A 20,821-nucleotide genomic window follows, 5' to 3' on the forward strand; every position below is an offset into this window, starting at 1 on the left:
TATATATATATATATATATATATATATATATATATATATATATATATATATATATATATATATATAAACTCCAAATTATGTTCAAATATAATAACTGTAAGAGAATATTTTGATGTGTTCGTTCATGCAGTGGGAGCTGATACTCTGAGGATTCATTTAAAAACATCCCTGTGTTGTGTCATGTCAGTGACAAAGTAAGTGCTTAAGAAATCTGGATTTTGAAACTTTGAGAGGTGTTTGATGATCTGATCATGATTATATGTATATTTTTTGGGTCCTCAGTGGTTTTCCTCTGTTTTGACTTGAAATAATGATAACCTTATCTTTTGATTGCACTATGAAAGCAGGATTTATATTTCCCGTTACCTCACCTTATCAGGCCGAAGCCTATGACAATCTCAACCGGTGTCCTACTGCGGCTCAACATTTCCTCGTGCAGCCGGAATCCCTCAGTATTCACAGAGAGAAGTGTGGCTGCTGTCTGTGTGTGTGTGCGTGATGGTCGCGGACCATTGGACGGATGTATATAAATTGTGCATGAATCTCTTGTTTCTTAAGTGTGAAAAATTCTTCAGTTTAGCTTGGAAGATTTATAATTGTACATAGTCCTGCTAGAGGTACAGTATGCAATATAACCTGAGAATTTTCACCAAGTGCCTGGGAATTATTTTTATGCAACAAATGTACATGAGTGTGATAGCATTACATGCTGAAGAGAGAATAAATGGGACACTTAGTTAGTTCCTGGTGGCATTTTGTTGTGACTGAAGGTATGAGTTGAGATATACCACACGAGAAAAGTTTTATTAAACCAAACACACATCAATGTATAAATTGCTCCCTGAAGTATTGCTGTCATAAACCAACTGTCCGCCTGCTTCCTTCTGCTTACAGCAAAGCTGTCTCATTCCTTGATTCATTTTACTACACTGTTTACTGAGCATTAAAATAAAATAAAAAAAACATAATATAACACGAGTTTCAAAGTCTTCAGAGTCTGTGCTACTTCAGCCCTGCATGGCGAGCAGTCCTGCTGACAGTCAACCATTGACGGAGGAGAAAAAGCATCAGATAATGGGGCTGTTGCTCCTGCACAATATCCTACCCCCAGATTAAAAGTTAGGATGTGTTTGAACTTATGCTGTGTGGCTCACATGGTTACAGAAATCCCACTGTGTGCTCCTATGGCTTATTGTGAACCTGATTGGTTCGTCCTGTAGAACAGACTCCAGCTGTAGACACTGTTTAAAGTAAGGACACATCACTGATGATTTTAGCAGCTCATAAAATCTCATCTTTGTTGTGGACAACAGAAGCAGGAATGCTGATCAGATACTTTGTAGTCAGTTTGCCCAAACTGTATACATAAAATTATATGTGGTGTACATTGTCAGACCACTTCCCACCACAGTTTGTAAGCTAAGCTTATTTGTATTGATACTGCATTAGGCCGAAAGGCAAAAAAAAACTGGAATATGGTGGAAGTCAGTCCATTACCAATGTAGCATTGTGTTGTCATATCACTCCCCAGGGTAGCAACTGAAATAGTCCTTTGTCTAACACGATGGAAGCTCCCATGTTGGCGAGGTTCTCTTACACACCTCCATCCAGCGACTCCCATTCTTTTTTTTTGAAACAATCTGGACTCAGGCGTGTTTCCCACCTGCGTTTTAAGTGACAGAGCAACAACCCCAGTGACCTCTGCAAGTCTGACAGTAAACACAGTGGATCGAGGTGCTCATCTCCAGTCACACCGATGTTTTGAATCCCTGAGGGTCATCTAGGGCTTCACAGGGTAGCACAGCTTGGCGGCGTCCTTGGCATTGCTCTGACTGTCAATCAGCACCAGGGGGTTTCTCTGGTGGTTCTCAATGATGTGGGAGACGCTGCTGAAGTGCTGCATGAAAAAAAAAAAAAAAAAAAAAGGATGATGGTGAGTTAGACTAAAGAAAAATGTTTGCAGAATTATGATGGTGCAATTTTATGCCTGTCCACCACTCTGGAGGCCCATGTATCAGGACCGGGTCATGTCTTTACTGAAATGCACGTCAACAATATTTTTTGAAGGCTGTGTTTGAGTGTGGCATATTTTACAGAGAGACCGCTTGGAGTTAGTTGTGGTTCATTCCAGTATTACTGTGTCACTGTTAGAAGTCTGTTTCTCTTTAACAGTTTTGATCAAGTGGAAGTAAAAAGGTAAGTTTTTGCTGGAGGTTTTTCAAATCTCATGCTGGCCTGGTGATGAGCACCGGGAGACCTTTTGGATTTCTAATAATCTTAGAGCCCAAGATTATTCGTTTTGGCCTTAGTCTTGCGGCACTATTACTTAACGAGTCACAGGGTGACTTTTTAGGTGAAGAAAAAAAGCACATGGGTTGAAGTTTTCTTTTTAAAACATAATAAAGTATCTCTAGTGTGTCTATAGAACCATAAAATATGAGTAAAGACCACAGCCCACATTTCATTACTCTCCTCATAGACTTGAATTATAAACTACAGTCTTTGCAGTCTGCCATTTTAATGATTTTATTTAATGCTACTTATATTCTGGGGCCATATATTTATATATTTTTTGTTGTTTCTTTACTGAGTGAGTAATAATTATCAATAAAACCAACTACCTCATTTCATAATACTACCCATTAAACTGGAAAACCATATTGGTATATTTAGGTCAAAAATGGAATAATTTCCCCCAGTATTCACACAAAAGGCCATGAGGGATCACGAGCCAGCGCACGTCCAGTGCCGGTCCTGAGACCAGTGGAAATTGGAGAGTTTGATCAGGAAGGATATCCAGCTCTAAATTGTGCCACATCAACTATGCACATCCATCCACATGGGAAAAGGGAACAGCTGAAAGTACCTAATGACTAACTTCCCCTTTCTTTCTCTCAGTGATTCTATACTCACAATAGTCCAACTGTTTCACTCCTAAAATATGGACTAAGGATGAAAAAACTTCCCAATTTATTTCTTTAAAAACATGAAATTGGAATTAAACAACACATTTCCACATGTGACATTATAAAAAGTACAAGTTTAAATAAAAATATTATTCTTATTCTTACTGTATTGGTACTGTGCATGCTTTGCCATCTATGCCGGAAATTCCATCCTATTTAGAATTTCTAAAATTTGGGATAAATAAAGCATAAAGTATATCTTATCTTTATTTGCTGTACCAAGCAGGGTAGTAAATAATATTTATTGTAGTATTTTCTGCACTATAGTGCTACCGATTCAGAGTTGGCCACTTTGAGTGTCAAAATTCTGACAAACTGCAGCCTAGGCAGGCATAAAAGGGCTCTTATTACAGTATATATACACTTCCTCTCTCAAAGACACGTATTTACCTCTTCCCCTTTCTTCTCTCTTCCCAGAGCATACTGCTGGATGCTTGGTATATAGCGGATTGGGATGTTGTACACTCTGCCATTGTAAAACACCACTAATGTATACGGCTGCTGTGCGTCATGACCGGAGCTCTTTCTCACCATAAATGCTCCGTCCTGAAGCAGAGAAAGCTCACAGTTACACCCGGATCACAAAAACAACAGTCCCCCCCCCCATCTCTTACCTCAGCAATGGAAGCCTTACTTTATTCAAGCGAAACAAGGCATCATCAGCAGTTTTTCGGTCGCACGAGCTGGCATACCAGGGTTTCCTATAGATGTCTGAATCCTGAAATAAAGTTAGTGGAGATCAGAAACACTTTTAAATATGAATATTTTCTTTTGCTCTTGTTACCAATGTATTTTTGTACCTTATCTTGATCTGTTGAGTCATTTTCAGTGGAAAAACTTGCTCTCTCATGAGGCTCTGAGAAAACAAGCATTAAGAAGTTGTGTCACTTCACGTTTAAGTACAACATTCCTGCGCACATGGCTGCCGGACTTGCTGCGAGGCACAAGAGGGAGCCGTACTTACTCTGGGAGGTAAACTGTGGAAGGGGAATTCTGCAAGAGACAGCCCACAGACAGAGCAGACGTCAGTAAATGCACAGTACAGAGCTGTGATTAAAGACAGAGTAAAGCTGCATTTCTTACTTTGGTCGCTGAAAGTCGAGTGTAAAAGATTTTGGAGGAGGTTTCTGTTCAGTGTGAGCCAAAGGCAGCGTCTTGCCTTGAAAAATATAGACATGCTGAAATTAGCCTGTTTACTATTTAGGTATAATTATAAGATACAGACAACTTCCAGCAATCAGCAGCCCATATAAATAGGTCTATAAGCAGTGTCAGATCTTAAACTGTATATCTTTAACCTCTGCTGTATCTGCTTGTCTCCATTCCCTTATAACTGGAATAGATTTAATGTAAAAATAAATAAATCTGTGAAATCGACTGCAACTCATCTCCTCTCTCACTCTTGTGTACTGTATGTGCTGCTTGTGTACTTCTGCAATTAAGTGATAATAGGAACACGAGTGGAATCCACAGAGGAAATGAGATGTGTGCACACAATTATAGAAGCAGATTGCACTAATTGGCTGATTGTCCAGTGTTTATTAAAGGCTCAGTCAGGTGTGCCTAATAACGCACGTTAATTAAAAACACTTACTGTCAAAGTCCCTTGGTTTTAAATCTGGCCTCTGGAACACAAGTCACAGTTAGTCTTTTTCTTTAAGTGTGTAATGTTGACAGACATCAGTGCATCATGTGAAAAAGTGGACATTTAGTCAGGAAAAATAAATGAGATACTTAGAATATTTTGGCATTGTGTGCATTATTTTCATTTAAAACAAACTCCTACCGGTCCTACAGGTGGTTTCGGTGACCTCCTGTGGAAAACAATGAAAGGATCCCTCATCCTTGTTCTTAGAGGTCATAGCTTTATGTTTCACTGAAATACTGTTAATGTAAGTGATGCTTACTCTCTGGGTAAAGGTTTAGGTAGACGTGGAGCACGACTCAGCCCAGGACCTAGAACAACATACACAAAGCAGTCATGTGACTGTATTACTGATACGCTATACGGAAGGCTTTGATGAGTAGTCACATATTGCCAAGCTGTTTCACGTGAACCCTACCACAGCAATACACAGTAATGGCCTTTTTGAACAAACTGTAGTTTGAATTAATACTCACTATCATCTGGATCGCAAACTTCATATTCATCTCCATCTGTGGGCTCCTGGACCTGCAAAGTCACAATACCAATTCACCTGTATCCTTCTAAATGTGCAGTATCTTGAACTTGTCTGACAAATTTGTGATCACTTACAGGAGTGGGAGATTTCCTCATGTTCACCCTAAAAACAAAACAAAACAAAACAAAATAAAACAAAACAAAAAAACCCAACAACAAAATGTCATGATACATGAAGCATTTGAAAAAAATCTAAGTAATTGTCAGGCCCTGATGTGAGTCTTGTCAGTCCTACCTGGGGCTGGGCTTTGGTGGTAAAGATGATGACTGTTTTGCTGGCGTTGGACAGAGTCTACAAGAGAATGCTGGGAAATTAATAATAGTTGCAGTCTGCAGTCAAAATCATTTCTAAATGCTGCTATTTATTTTACAGTAGTGATTGAGGAAGTACTCAGATACTTTACTCAAGTAAAAGTATCAATATAAATGGAAAAATGGAAATTAATGCTCTGTAAGAAAAAGTACAAATGTATGTATAGAGTTAAATTCAGTATGAACAAATAATTGCAGAGGATAGAAGAAAAAAGCATTACTGATGTTTAATCACTTGTTGCAACATTAAATGTTAAAGGCTATTAAATGTATCAATTCAATATCAAGTACTGAATAAGTCAAACTGTTAAATAAATGCAACAATATAAAAACTACCATCTAAGTACCTCAGTACTGCACTTATGTACAATACTTGAGTAAATTTACTAAGTTACATTCCAGCACTGATATTGTAAATCTATCCACACGAATGAATGTAACTCTGGAAAGTATCAAACTGACCTGCTCGCTGGATGAGCTGGAGAGTTGTCCTGTAAGGATGGCATAAAAATGCAACCAATGTTAAGTTCCAAGGATACATGTATCGCGTAAAATACACACAACTGGTTTTACACAAGCAGCCTACCTCTTTGTCAGGAACTTCATAAAAATCTGAAAAATAACCAGAGCTTGAATTAGACATGCAGCAGAACCACAAAAGCCTCCTAATGGTGCTGGACTGCATCTGCCCCTCCGGGGCACTTCTTGTATATTTTCACTAACTGGTTTTGACTACCCCTCATTTTGCATGGATGATAACCTGTTAATACAAGACAGACAACAGAATCTCTGTTTCCATCCTTATTTTATTTAAATATGGCTGTTTTGCTGAGGCTGGCAAAGGTTGAGTGTGACACAAACCAGAAACTGAGGCTGTTAGTAAGTGAGTGTTTACAGACAAATCGTCTTCTTACGTGCAAACCACGAGTTACTGCAGCAATCTGCCGGCAACCAAATTATAATAGCTTACCATCTCATAGCCCAATAAAGGAGATGTGGAAATCGCTTTAGTTTGTCAGCAAGCAAAATGAAGTCATTGAATATGTAGCATTAATATGTTGTTTGTATTCTAGCAGTTGCAATTCCAGTAGTGTAAAAGAGATTTAGCAGCAGATTGTAATCAAATATAAAAGCACCAAATGAATACATTCCAGTGACAATGCAACACACGGTTTGCACTGCTGCAACTTCACAGCTGGGCTTCATTTATTATGTTAGTCAGGTGCAGCTTAAAAGCTCGCGCATGTAAAATGTATTGCTGAGGATATACGTTGCACTTAAAATATGCTGGAAAATGTGGCACTTCCAGGGGATTTTAAACTGAAAATCCAGAATGACCATGCACTGTAAACCCAGATAAGTTGAATCCACTTAAAAAAAACAAGATAACTCCTTGCCTTAAATTTTTTTAAGTAATGAAGCTGAATAAGTGCAGTGGACTATGTTCAATGTACTTGAGGCCCTTTTGGAATGGAGTGAGAGGGGGGCTGGATCTCCTAGGTGTCATTCTAGCTGTGAGGCAGCACTGTTAGCCACCACACCACCGTGCTGCTGCTCATTAAGCTAGTCTTTTAAAACCAGTATAAACTAGATTTTTAGCGGGTGCAAAACCTGATGATATTAAGTTGTTTGAACTCAAACACATAATTACAAGAAGATAGACCATCAAAAAGTACAGTCTACTTAGAATTAATAAGTAATGTTGCCAAATGACAGATGTTTAAGTAATACAAGCTCAGCTTACTCAGCATTAACAAGTAATGTTCAATACTATGCAATTTTAAGTAATATGAACTCAATATTTTTAAGTCAAATCAAAATCTGGGTTTACAGTGTGGTGATTTAGCCAGGTAAAAAACAGATCCACCTTTGTGACATAGAAAACTCTGACTTTAAGCTCAACATAACTCGCTAACCCAGTGATCTTACTTCATAATGCACTCATGTGTTTTACACACCTGGACTGGGGGTCCGCTCTGGCAACTTGGGAAGGTTCCTTCCAGCTTTGTTCCTGCTGTGCACTGGTTATGAAGACAGGCACAGAAAGGATTATCCTTTTAGTTTTGTTCTTCACTAATTGTATGTTTTTTTTTTCTCCCTGGCTTAATCCAAACTGGTGTTTTGACTCAACACGTTACAATGGCCAGATCTTTCTTCTCTATATTCAGACTTGTAGCTTACTGGCAGGAGGATTCTCTGAAGGCTCTACATAGTTGTCATCACCATCTGGATTTATGTAGTCTTCCTAAAAAGCAACAAAGGCAACATCCCCAAATTCATTGAAAGATATTTCAAAATATGTGATGAAACGTAAATGTGTAACAAATCAAAGTGGCTTTACTTCATCACTTCCTGCATTTGTGGGTTCAGGGGGCAGCTCTTTAAACTTGGCTGGTCTGAAGGGCTTCTTGGGCGGTCGGCTGGGCGGGCTGTCTAAAAAGGAGAAACAGAACCAGAAAAAGGGGACATCATTTGCATGAAGCACAGCTCTGAGGTCTTTTGTGTATTGTGGCTTGACAGTGTGTTCATAACAGTTGTGCAGGAAGGGAGGGATGACTGCAAAGGAGTGACTTTCAAGGCTATAGAAACTGTGTGAAAAGGACTCAACATTGCATAAATATTCAGAAGCCTTATTAGGAGAATTAACAAAAAAGAGGATGCATACTTATAGTGACAAAAAAAAGTAAGCTTAATTAAAACTAACAAGGTCAGATGACTACTGACCAATATACTCCCCCCTTGGGAAGGAAGCAGCGGGTGTTTTGGTGAAGACTCTGTGGCTTGGAGGAGGCTCGTAGCTGTCATTATCACGCGGGTCCTCATATGTGTCATTGTCCTGAGAAAAACATGCTTTTAATGTTTCACATGAATACAAAAGATTGGTTTAAAAAGAACATTTTTCCCAACTTACATAATCACTGTCTGACAACTGGTCATCGCTTTCCCTGTGCTCATCTGTAAACACAGAAGTTTGAAGGCATTTTTAGAACAAAGAGGGAAAAAGGAGAACTAAATGTGTAACGGCGAGCTTCGCAATGGTTGCTTTTTAATAAAAACGGTGAAAGCCGGCAATAATTGAAACTGAGCGGGTGTCGGAGCACATTCTCTAATTTTAGAATTTTTCAGTTGTGGAGCCGCTGAAGCATGTCTCCTCACCTCTTGAACTGTTGACTAATTTTTCCACCATGCAACGATTACTATGTTTCATTTAATTAAACGTAGAGTTCCTCAAGATGACATGTGGAAACAATCTGAGGTGTTTCAGTTGTAGTTTCTTTAAATGTAATGTGGGAAAATGAACTTAAAGAGAGCAAAATGGTGAGCTTTTGTCTCAATAATTCAAATTTTATCTTTAGGTATGCCCTTTTTTGGTAAAAGAGCTGATGAGATTATTTCATATAAAGCTAGCAGGTATCAGCAAAGTGGAACTTCTCTGGAATTTAAAAATGCCAGATTTGTGTGTCCACAGTTAAAAATAACCATCACTGTATGTGTGCAAATTGAGCCCTTTAAAAGTTTCCATTTCTATAGTAGAATGCGGCCCCCACGCTGTGCAAAAAACAAAAAACTGTGTTTCAAGATCAGCAGAAGTCAATATGAAGGTTTCACTCTCAATGTGATGAGACAGGAAGGTATCTTTCAAAGATCTGTCTCTTCAATGTCACTTAGGAATGTCTTCATGCTCAGCAGAAACTGCAGTGACCACTAACTCTTTCAGTGTCCTGCTTCATGTGGAACCGCTACCAATGACTCAGCCCTTACCTCTGTAGTCTCTCGCAGGTACGGTGGGCACTGGTTTGTTTGTCAGCCTGTCGTACACAGACAAACACTGACATTAGCAGCAGTCATACAACAGCTCAGCAGTCAAATTAAGAGGAATCTCAAATATTAAAGCAGAATTGTTTGACCACTTAAACTTGAGTTAATGTGTGTGCGGAACAACGACATGCACAGGTGCAGTTAGCAGGCTTCTGTAGACATGTGGCTCGAGTTGAATAAATGGCCTTCATGTGTCGGTTTCTATCCTTGTACGTCTTCAGGGGACTCATTTCAGGAAAGGAAAGTGAGAGAGCTGCCATCTGTTTTAGCTATTTTTGTTTTATGTCTCTTTTTCCAACGGTTGTGAAAGAGGAATCGGCATTCTGCACTGATGCATGTACACAAACCACATGAGTTTTTTTTTTTTTTTTTGGCTTTTAAAATCACCAGACTTTGTTTTTTTTAATTCTCCCCAAACGTAACAGGACAGATAAATTGAAAGTGGTATATTTGAATGGTGTGATTTTTCCCATGCAGAGAATCAACGTGTATTTCAAAACTTTAAATTTTAGGAGACCGACCTTTTTAGTTTATTCAGGAAGCTGCCGTCATTTTTCTTGATATCCTGAACAATCTTCTGAAGCTGCCTGGAAAACACACGATTTGCCAAAACAGAAACAAGTCATAAATGAATGCAGTTGCACACGTACATGTAATCTGTGCTATTTTTCAGCTTAGAAAGGTACTTTCTAATGAAGTATAAGTTCCTCTTTATGGTTTTTTGAATTTTCTGTAACACTTTCCAAATAAGGTTTAGATGCATTTTACATACATTTTAATATTTCTAGTCTTACAAAAATCTGCAGTGGATTTTAGAGCATATTGCCAAGCCAAAAACATGAAACAAAACAAAACAAAATCAAAAATGAAAGAAATCATAGCTTTGTTTACCTTTTCAAAGTGCCAAATATACTTATTGCTCAGTGGATAAAAGAGAAAAAAACTAAACAAATCAAATGTTCACAGAAAAGTTACAACAAAACCCAACTTCTTACCGGATCTTTGCTGTGGCAGGAGCAGCAAGTTTACCTAATGTATCCATGTTCATGTTTGAGCCAAAAGTTTACATTTTCAGGCCACATTCCTGTCATGAAGTGAGTGTTGGTGCCGGATTGCGTGCAGAATTGTAAATGACCCCTGCCTTTGTTTAGTCACAGCCTTATCATACAGGGGAGGGAATTTGTTCTAGCCGCCTCTGTCAGACAAATAACTTCTCTTTTCCACTCCCCTCACACACATGCACACACGCGCGCACGCACAAACACACACACACACACTCAAAAATAGGTTTCAGTGACTGCACTTTCAGCAGCCCTCTTACATCACATTTGCCCTGACCCTCTTCAATTTTGCCATTCAAGACGATGCCATTTTAGCAATTTCAGATAACACAAAACATGTCAAATTTCTAGAAAAGGACTTCAAGTTATGAGTATATTACATGACAACTTGAACAAGGTTACTCAGAACATGCCACAATTTCTGCAGTAATGAGGTCATTAGTAGTTTTATTATTGGATGCTCAGTTTCACCAAAAACAAAAAAATGTATTTTTAAGTAATGAATCTTTGTTGATGTACATTTAACTTCAGCTTTTAGCTTTGAAACTGGTCTCTGTGTAAAGCCATGCCTGTTGTGTCACAGAAAGTACCGTGTTGTAATCCTGCTCTACAAAGAAGGGGAAAAAAAATAAAAAATCAAGTGTGCAGCTTCTCCTGTTGCGGGGGAGGAAAGTTGATTTGCTACAACATGTGTGTGATCACCATGGGGATTTTTTTTTTTTTCTAAAGAAATGTCTGCTCTGAGTAATCACACTCAAAGGAAGAGTTAATGTAAGGAATCTGTGCATGAAGCAAATCTCCTGTTCCACCACATCTGAAAGCTGATCTATTGGATTCAGAACTGGCGACTGTGGAGCAAGGTTATAATAGTTTGGGATTTTACATTATATGTATGCAACCTGCATTATGTACAGTACCAGTCAAAAGTTTGGACACACTCTTCTATTCAAATGAATGGTTACAACCTTGTGGTTGTGTGTCGGTGTTTTATCCCCTCCTTCCTTTGCTCTTTGTCGTCAGTTTTTTTCTGTTTTGCTTCACTTTCTTCATTCCCTCAGGTCCATTCCGATAATTCCAGCAGTCTCCCTCCAGGAATTTGCTGACATTTGTGAGTCCTTATATTGATGCTATTATTATTATTCCTGATTGTTATTCTCTCACTGATAAATTCAAAAACTGTGGCGAAAAGTAGCCAGAAATACACGGGAGGACTCGACTGTGCTGAACAGGTTAATCACAATTGTTGCGGGCTGCGTGGGCCCGACGTGTAGTTACATTTCTTGAGAAGTCCATGTCAGGTTACATCATAGGTTACTGTGTAAGTTCAGAAGGGTTTTCTGTAGCCTCCTTGTGCACTCTCCTCAGGTGGACTTTGAGGTTGATGCGATTTTTTCCACTTGGGTGTTTCACACATTTTGTCATCATCCACAACAAGACACTCGCGTCTATCTGTCTCGCTGTCGTACTCAGAGAAACCCAAAATGGCACTCTGCCACTTTCTCCCAACACACACACACACGCACAGTAAGGTGCCGTATGGCGCTCTCAGCTAAAACTGCTAGATTGGAAAAAAAATGATTCCATATTAATCCACAAGGCTTTTAAATAAACTGACAAACATGGAAATGAAGGGCATTTTATCTATAATTTAAGTTCATTTTAGTTAGTTTTGCAAACACAATACAGTTTCAGTGTAGCCCCAAAGTGTGCCATGAAAATATCATATCACCATTACACCACCAGCAGCCTAAACCCTTGATACAACAAAAATTCCTTCACACTAAATTCTGACCCTACCATCTGAATGTCAAAAGTGAAACTGAGACTCATCAGACCAGGTGATATTTTTGCAATCTTCTACTGTCTGAGCCTCAGTTTCCTGTTCTTACTGATAGGAGGGACAACCGGTGTGGTCTTCTGCTACTCTAGCCCATCTGCTTCAAGGTTCAACAGCTGTGCATCATCCAGAGATGCTGTTCTGCACAACTTGCTTGTAGCGACTGGATAACTGAGTTACTGTTGCCTTCCTGTCAGCTCAAAGCAGTGTGGCGTCTGTGACCTCTGGCATCAAGAAGGCATTTTCACCAAGAGAACTCTGGATATTTTCTCTTTTTTCAAACCATTCTCTGTAAACCCTAGAGATAATCATATGGAAAAATCCTAACAGACCAGCAGTTTGTGAAATAAAACCAAAGTCACTTAAAGCACCTTTCTTCCCCATTCATGCTTGGTTTGAACGGTTTCTAGGAAATTGGGAAAAAGTTATAAAAATATGTGCAAACATAGATGGAAATACAGTACATAAGGCAAAAACAGAGGTTGCACAATTCTAATGAGCTTGAAAGTCAGAATTTTGAATCAGCACCTTCATTCTTCAGCCTGAACTCTCTGAGGCAGCTTTCTTGTATTTTCATTAAGCAGTCTTCAGGAATAGTTCTCCAGGCTTCTTGAAGGACATTCAAAGCTCTTCTTTGGATGCTGGCTGCCTTTTGTTCTCTGTCAGGATGATCCCAAACTGCTTCAATAATGTTGAGGTCTGGTCTCTGGGGAGGCCAGTCCATGACTGGTAGTGCTGCATTGTGTGTTTTTCTATCCAGGTATGCAGTGTGACTGGGATCATTACCAGACACATTTCAGAATGTTCTGTACGGTGAATCAAAATCTGACCGTACTTTTCTGTGTTCATAATTCCATGAATTTTGACAAGATCTCCAACAACCATGACAGAGCCTCCACCATGTTTTACAGGTGGCTTTAGACACTCACTGTTGTGCCTCTCTACTGGCCTCCTCCTTAGATATTAATGACACTTTGAACCTAGAATTAAAAATTTGGATTCATCACTTCATAAGCCTTCTAAAGCCCCTGAATTCGGGTCCAGTTCTTGTGTAATTTGGCTTATCTCAGCCTGTTTCCCTTCCTTAAGAATGGGTTGTTGACAGTCACCCTTCCACTGAGAGCATTTCTGATGAGGCTTTGGTGGACAGACTGCACACCATGTTGACATATGCCAAGTATTTTGGCTAATAGCTCTTTGGGAATCACCTTGTTGGTGCAAAAATGCTATTTTATGTCTGACAAACTGTGTTTTCTTTGTCGTTTTTTATATATTCAACTAAAGAAAGAGAGCAAATTATATATTTTTGTGACAGGCTGCTAGTAACAAAGTTCCTAAAGATACAATTTAAAATAGGTTCTTTGCTAAGTTGTGTGTTTTGTGTAGACGCAACACTGGTTCACCTCTTGAGTTAGGTTAGTTAGTTAATGGTGTCTATTTATATGACACACAGAAGAACATACCATACAAACAAGAATATGCACATGCAGAATATACACATGCAGCCACATGTGCAGGTGCAGTCAGGCACACAAACTTCCCTAAACACATCTGTGCACATACACAAATCCAACGCAAATCAGCCGTATGCAAGCACAGACACCTGTAAACACACACATACATAATGTAATTTCATTTCTGCCCCTTCTTTTGTTTTCACTTGAAGATTTTATTATAATCAGCAGGTCTTGTGCAGTCACCCTCGCTTGGAATTGATTCTACTGGTCAGTTCTGATGAATTGTAGCCTCGGTTTCCTGTACTCACTGGCAGGAGTGGCAACTTCTGGTCTTCTGCAAGTGTAGCCCATCTGCTTCAAGGTTCAGTGTCTTATGCATTCATGACACTCTCCTACATACCTTGGTTGTAATGACCTCTGACATTATGAATTTATTTACACCCAGAAAACTGCTGCTCACTGGATAGTTTATCTTTTTCAGACCATTCTCTGTAAACCCTAGAGATGTTTAGTGTGGGAAAATCCCAATAAATCATCAGTTTGTGAAATACTCAGGACCGCCCATCTGGCACCAACAACCATGCCACATTCAAAGTCACTGAAGTCACCTTTCCTCCTCATTCTCTGTTTGGATGCCAGCAGGTCATCGTGCCAACATTTACATACCTAAATGCATTGAGCTGCTGCCGTGTGATTGGCTGATTAGACATTTGGGTTAATGAGCAAGTGAACAGGTCTACCTAATGAAATGGCCAGCGAGTGTATAAGAAGATCAGGAATAATAATATTAAAAAAAATGATTATAACACTTTGTTATGTACTTTTATTCTGAAATGTTTTGTATCTTTGGACATTAGGATCAGTCAGTCTGTGGTTTGGTTTGTCAAACTGCAGCAACAACAAAAGAAATAAATGAAAGCAAGATCTGAGGGATGGAGACAGGGCGAGAAGAAAGGAGGATATGATTGAGGGGTATGATGACAGAGGGATGAGGGTGTTACTTACGGCTGGTGGATGAGACTAAACTTGCTCATGTCACTTTCGCTCAGGTTCTGAAAGAACACGAGATAAACCAACTGTTAAAAAAAAAAGTGACAGGATGGGAGGAAAATAAGAGAGCACAGAGATCACAGATCACTGTGATTCCTCGCAGCACAGATGATACTGCGAGGACCTCGCCTTTACTGGAGCAGAAGAGATGGGAATGCATTACCTCATTGGTAACAAAAGATGGCAGCATCTCACTTAGAGCCTTTTCAGAAGCACATGTGCTCAAAACTAAAGCTCTGGTTCAGTCACAGTCAGATACATTAACACCTTAAAATGATTCTATCTGAGCATTGTTGGTAAGATACTGTAGCAATTCCACGGGGAGGCTGTGGGCTGAGTGTCTTGCTTAGGGCCTCACTTATCTAGTAACACAACAAAAACATATTTTTTATTAGAGGAGTGTTTTTCTAGTAATTAATACTAAACTAAAGGTGGTTTACAAAAACAATGATAGCAAATCATTTTTAAACCAACATCAAATGAATGTTGCCCGTGTTCCTTTTAGCAAACAAAACTTGTTAACGTTCAGGTTTGGCTTGCTCGCCTCACTACAAGCAAACCACAACCATATTATCATATTACCCAATTTTCTAAATTATCCAACATAAAAAAAAAAAGGAGAAAAAATAGCCAACTGCCAAAAAAAAAAGCGTTACAATTTTCTGTTGTATTCTAGTGTCTGTGTTGCAGTAAGGCATTTGTGATTTGTAAATGAAAGGAAAATGATTACCATAAAATATGCAACAAATCCCGCTAAATTATGTATTCCCCTCTTCATTCATAATTCATTGCTCCAGGTCATTACTTGCTCTGTCTCCCTTCTGTTTTAAATTTGCTGTAATGCAGCGAAGATCCATGACAACAAATGTTTGGGAAAGTTGTAAATTTAAGTTTGTGAGATGTCACGTGAAGAAACAGACGGAGGCTTGCCATAACAGGTTGTAATATGAAGTGTGACGTAATTTAAGATAAGAATAATGTATGGATGGTCACTGTGGAATCTGTGTAATGATGTGCTGTTAAGATGATTTAACAGTAACTGTTTATATGAGAAATTTCCACAGGGAGGGGCGGGGAGTTAGTAATGCAGCTCACACTACCTTGATGTGTGTGTTTTGGTTCAACAAAAAGATGCATTACCTCTAGGAATAAGCCCACAGCATGGCGGAAGCCCTTTAAGACAGCTTGGGATTTAATCATTTGTAAATTTGAGAGTTAGATCACTTAATATGAAAGACTTCACCTCCTTCAAAGTACTGAACCTTGCCCTCACAGATACACACTTGATCATCACACCGACTTACAAGAAGAAGAAGAAAACCATCTGTATAAAATCGGACTTAGCCTTTTGACACTGAATGAAATATCAAATAGAACCCCCCCCCTTCCCCCCCGGTGGATACTCATACACTGCTCACACAGTGAATTATTTATGGGAGTGTCTGTGCTTGTTCAAATGAGACACAACAGCTCTACAAGCTGCAGCCATTCCTTATTTTTTTTCCCCAATGGACCTGGACCTGAAACCACCTTCAGTCACACTGAGATGCTTTACATTACACAATTAGCAAAAGTGATTTTTAACTTTGACGATGCTAGTAGTAGCATTAGCGAGATCTGAAATTGCTTCCCTGATCAGTCATTCATGTCTTTTCATACAATAAACCATAAATAGTGAGTAGGAAATGTCAAACGTCCGATTGTCAGCGAATCAGAAGAAAGATGGCTCAAAGGGAGGTGAAAGGGTGCTAAAACTGGCAAAAAGGGGGAGGAGGGACTGAGAGACTGCACCAGGTGTCGTGGTCCCGGTCCTTAAATTCTTTAATTAATTAGTTCGATTCTTAATTCACTTATTATTTTTTTTATTCATCTTCACAAATTTCCTTATTATTTTGAGTCTTTAGTTCCAGCTTCTAAGCACCAGGACCAACTTCTAAAGGTGTTTCAGCCGCGGGATCGGGGGCACCACCAGTGCAGAGCTTGCTCAGGAATGACGGCAGGCAGGTGTGAATGCATCTGCATGCGCAGTGAGGCAAAGACTTTTGGAAGATGGCCTGGTGTCAAGAAGGGCAGCAAAGAAGCGACGTCTCCCCAGGAAAAACATCAAGGAGAGAATGATAACCTGTAAAAACTAGAGGGATTGGATTGCTGAGGACTGGGGTAAAGTCATTTTCTCTGATGAAGCCCCTTTCCAATTGTTTGGGATGTCTGGAAAAATGATTATCTGGAGAAGAAAAGGTGAGTGTCACCATCAGTCCTGTGTCATGCCAACAGTAAAGCATCCTGAGACCATTCATGTGTGGGGTTGTTTCTCATTCAAGGGAGTGGGCTTACTCACAGTTTTGCCTAAGAACACAGCCTGAATAAAGACTGGCTCCAAAACATCCTCCAAGAGCAACTTCTCAAAAGTTTGGTGAAGAACAGCATGATGGAGCATAAGCATAAGGCAAAAGTGAATTTGGGTTCATGGCCAGGATCCCCAAACTCCCCATCGAGAACTTGTAATCAATCCTCAAGAGGCAGATTGATAAACAAACCCCACAAATTCCAAGCATTGATTATGCAAGAATGGTTCACTATCACTCAGGATTTGGCCCAGAAGTTGATCGACAGCATGCCAAGGCGAATCGCAGAGGTCTCAAAAAGGAAGAGCCAACACTGCAAATACTGACTCTTTGCATAAACTTAATGTAACTGTCAATAAGAGCCTTTGAAGTGTATGAAATGCTTGTCATTATATTTCAGTACACCATAGAAACATCTGACAAAAAGATCTGAAGCAGCAAACTTGGTGAAAACTAATACTTGTGTCATTCTTAAACCTTTTGGCCTTTTGGTTATTTAAATCAAAACTACTTTAGCAGAGTCCAGGAATAAGAATGTGGAGGTGGAAATAAGCACATTAAACAAACAAAATATTGCAGTGGAAAGTATTCACTGCGTCAGTGTGAAATCTCAGTTTCACCCCAAACCAGGTGCATTGATGGCCACTATTCTTGTTTCTCTTCATGAGTGGTTTGCTGTTGGAGTGGCAAACAGCAAGGGCAGGGTTTGACGCACCGAACATTTGTTAATACTTCTTGTTGAAATGAGTTTCATTTCACGATAGAGAGAACAGCTTCGCAGTTACATGGCCACAAAATTACCCTAGGTTCTTTCACAGCAGCTGCACAAGGTCTCATGACTGTCATTAGGTGAGAGACTTTCCACATGTTCACAAATCTACACTGAATGTAGACAAGCTAATTCTGGTTTAAGGTGTTTTTCCTCTGACTTTCCTCTGTTATCCATTACAAGGCAGCTGTGTCAAAATTTAAATTAGATCCAGTGAGGCTAAAGCATTATTGCATACTACTCTGAGATATATTATTGCAGACTGCCACCATAGATTTTTTTTTAACACCAACAGCAAAGCAAATATATACATAGGCTGCACACATACAGTCACTGGCCACTTCATTAGGTACACCCAGTGAAAAACACCTGTTGAATCTGTGCCATTAGGAATTAGGAATTTCTTCCATTAGGAAGTTCTGGATGAAAAACGGAGTCTAACCCTTTACTAGCAAGGTGTACCTAATAAAGTGGTTAGTAAATGTATATGTGCTGTGTGTTCTATAGGAAGCACCCACATGGGGAAGCATATGCTGTTCTTTTCCAGGGGGCCTTTTGTTTGTAATGTCAACGTGATACACAGAAACTGAAAGTGGCTTCCCCGCATAGCCACCACACACAGGCAGCGTTACAGAGATGGAAGCTGACAGTTCTTTTGATCTTCTGCTTCTACGTATCGCTTTTAACCTGTCTACCTGTGTGAGCGAACGTGGCATCAAAAAGACAGACATTACCTTTATCTACGCTGTGCCGACTGTCTGTCATTCCTATCCATACTGTATTATACAGCCATCCGGCGCTCAGACAGAATAAGACTGTGCTTTTTTTCCCCCTGCCTTTCATTCTTACCACTAAATTGTGAAGACACACTGTGGGTGCGATGTGAATAAGATGCATTCGAGCCGCTGGTGGTGATGTTGTCATATGAGAGCAGTTTAGATCTGTGTTGCCTGCTTGCTTTTTTTTTTTTTTTATGGATTTTATGACCTTTGCTCCATCCACTGTACATCACATGAATATGTAAAGTAAGCTAAAGGCAAATGCTCAGCAGAAGCATGCTTGCTGGATGACATTCAGATACCAAAGTACAGACCCTCTCTGCCCTTGGACACATGCTGAGCTCCTGATGAGTCAAAAATAACTTATTACAAATGTTTCTTCCTCCTTCTCTGCTGCATTTCTAGCTCAATATAAAGAACTGTAGCAGAGGCAAATGATACCTTTAAAGATCCAGAGTGGTTTAACTCATACAGAAACATTTTCCTTTTATTAATAATTTGTTTCTCAGTGACATATGTGGAGTTTTTTATTTTAAGACTACAGTTGTTTCAGTTGCATACTGTGATGTCATAAACTCCTGCTTGTACATACATGCCATCAAATGTGATTTTAGGTGAACACAGGCAAACTGAGCCCCTTCAGATAATACAGACCAACTACAGACGAGCTGGTTTTGTTTCACTGTGCAGAAGCACACTGATGATTCAGCCGCTAAATCATTAAAGCAGTTGCTCTTGTAAAGTAAAGGAACTGACATTACGCTGCCAGAGGCAATTTCAAGATGTTTGTCAAAAATAGAAGAGGAACTGGATAGTTACAATGAGCAGCAACAGTCATAGCAGAAAAAAGTAAAGAGCACCATCTGCTGGATTTCATCAATCGAAAATCTAAATAGAACTTTATGCACTCTATGGTTCATGAACACCAAAAATACGATGTCATAACTCTTCCATAAGCTTCCAGATCAGAAAGGTGAAGCCTTTGCTGAAATCCCTTAAACCTGGTTTCTTTCTAATGGCCAGCGGGGGTGGGGGACTCTGGTTGCATAAAGCAGACTTGCACAGACGTCTCTGGGAAAATAATTCCACTGTTGACTTAAACTGTGGCTTCAGAAAACAGCTTCCTGGCTGGACTGTAGCCTCATTTATGAGTTTAAAATCTCCTTGAATACAGTATGATTATTTTGTAATTTATGGCTCCCATTAGAGTCAAAAAGGACAATAATGAAAGATATGCTTTAGGATGGACCTACCCTGGCCTGTGATTATCAAGTGTATAAGAGTGCCCAGATTTCTCACTCAAGGTCAAGATCCTTGCTCATCACATCCCATTTCACTGTGACAGCCAGTGTGTTCAAAGACTTCATGGACCAGTGGGTGACAGCACAGTAGCCCATCATTTATATACAATCTAATGGTCTGGCACAGAAGTACATTGAGTGAAATGCTAACATCAGCTTGCTAATGTATCAACAGTAACATTGCTAACAAGCAAATATTATTGGGAGCATTTGGTTGGAGGAAGAGCACAGGAAAAGCACAAATATCTGTACTATAAAGTGGCAGAACATATAACATAAATTATACATACAGTCTATGGTCTGTACAAATTGCTTACATATAACACTTAATAGCTAAAAATGCAAACCTGTTGGTGCAGCAAAATATAAAGTCAGGAGATCAACAAAGTTCTCTATCGACAATGAATACTCGCTGCAAATTTCATGGCGGTGCATCCAGTAGTTCCTGAGCTATTCTGCTCTGAACCGCAAATGTCAACGTTCTCCTGCGGCACTGAGAAAAAGTTAGAGGATCACAAAAGTCGGTATGATTCAGCCTCCGAGGACACTGAATAGCGACGGTAAATTTCACTCAAAAGGCAATCCATCGAGAAGTTGGTTAAGGATTTTAGTTTATAGATCAAAATCCGTTGCCTTCCCTTGAGCCGCACTAAAAATACTGGCTAAAAAAAAATCAAATAGAGCAAACAAAAGGCCACACAGCTTGAAGTTTGACTGGGAGAATGTCTGTCAAACTCTGCAACCTTGAAGCTAGTTAAACTAAAAAGCTGTGCAGCCATTCAATAAAAGCACGAGTTTACTTAAGCGTAATAGAGCTCTCGGTGCACTGGCTGGATCCGTAGCCAGGAGATCTATCAATCAATACACATACTGTATGTATATGTATATTTCAGATCTGTGCTGTTAACTTGCACATCAAAGCCTCTGCTTTGAAATATTAATC

At 39.5% G+C, this 20,821-nt stretch overlaps 1 protein-coding gene across 2 annotated transcripts; it reads right to left on the minus strand.

Moving 5' to 3' along the window:
- Positions 1-737: 737 nt before the first annotated feature.
- blnk (B cell linker) lies at positions 738-10,411 on the minus strand. Of its 2 annotated transcripts, XM_030747374.1 has the most exons (22): positions 10,275-10,411; positions 9,801-9,866; positions 9,223-9,269; positions 8,372-8,415; positions 8,185-8,296; positions 7,802-7,893; positions 7,642-7,705; positions 7,419-7,481; positions 6,047-6,072; positions 5,923-5,951; positions 5,384-5,440; positions 5,224-5,251; positions 5,088-5,139; positions 4,874-4,922; positions 4,753-4,780; positions 4,561-4,591; positions 4,050-4,125; positions 3,931-3,959; positions 3,767-3,822; positions 3,601-3,684; positions 3,357-3,512; positions 738-1,897 (listed from the first exon to the last, which is right to left on the minus strand). In XM_030747374.1, the coding sequence occupies exons 1-22, from the start codon at positions 10,325-10,327 to the stop codon at positions 1,781-1,783; spliced, it is 1,359 nt and encodes a 452-aa protein (XP_030603234.1). In that variant the 5' UTR covers positions 10,328-10,411; the 3' UTR covers positions 738-1,780. The 2 variants fall into 2 exon arrangements, with proteins under 2 accessions (XP_030603234.1, XP_030603236.1); XM_030747376.1 differs by lacking the exon at positions 738-1,897 and having other exon boundaries at positions 3,363-3,512; positions 3,581-3,684.
- Between the last annotated feature and the right edge of the window lie 10,410 nt (positions 10,412-20,821).

The sequence above is a fragment of the Archocentrus centrarchus genome, chromosome 15 (genome assembly GCF_007364275.1).
Source record: "Archocentrus centrarchus isolate MPI-CPG fArcCen1 chromosome 15, fArcCen1, whole genome shotgun sequence".
Taxonomy (NCBI): Eukaryota; Metazoa; Chordata; class Actinopteri; order Cichliformes; family Cichlidae; genus Archocentrus; species Archocentrus centrarchus.

Excerpts from the sequence above, each read along its gene's own strand:
- blnk (XM_030747374.1), bottom strand. The coding sequence starts at position 10,327 with ATGAACATGGATACATTAGGTAAACTTGCTGCTCCTGCCACAGCAAAG. Across the intron at positions 9,270-9,800 it reads TTCCTGAATAAACTAAAAAG|GCTGACAAACAAACCAGTGC; the intron begins GTCGGTCTCCTA and ends TGTGTACGACAG. Across the intron at positions 3,513-3,600 it reads CCTTGTTTCGCTTGAATAAA|GACGGAGCATTTATGGTGAG; the intron begins GTAAGGCTTCCA and ends TCTCTGCTTCAG.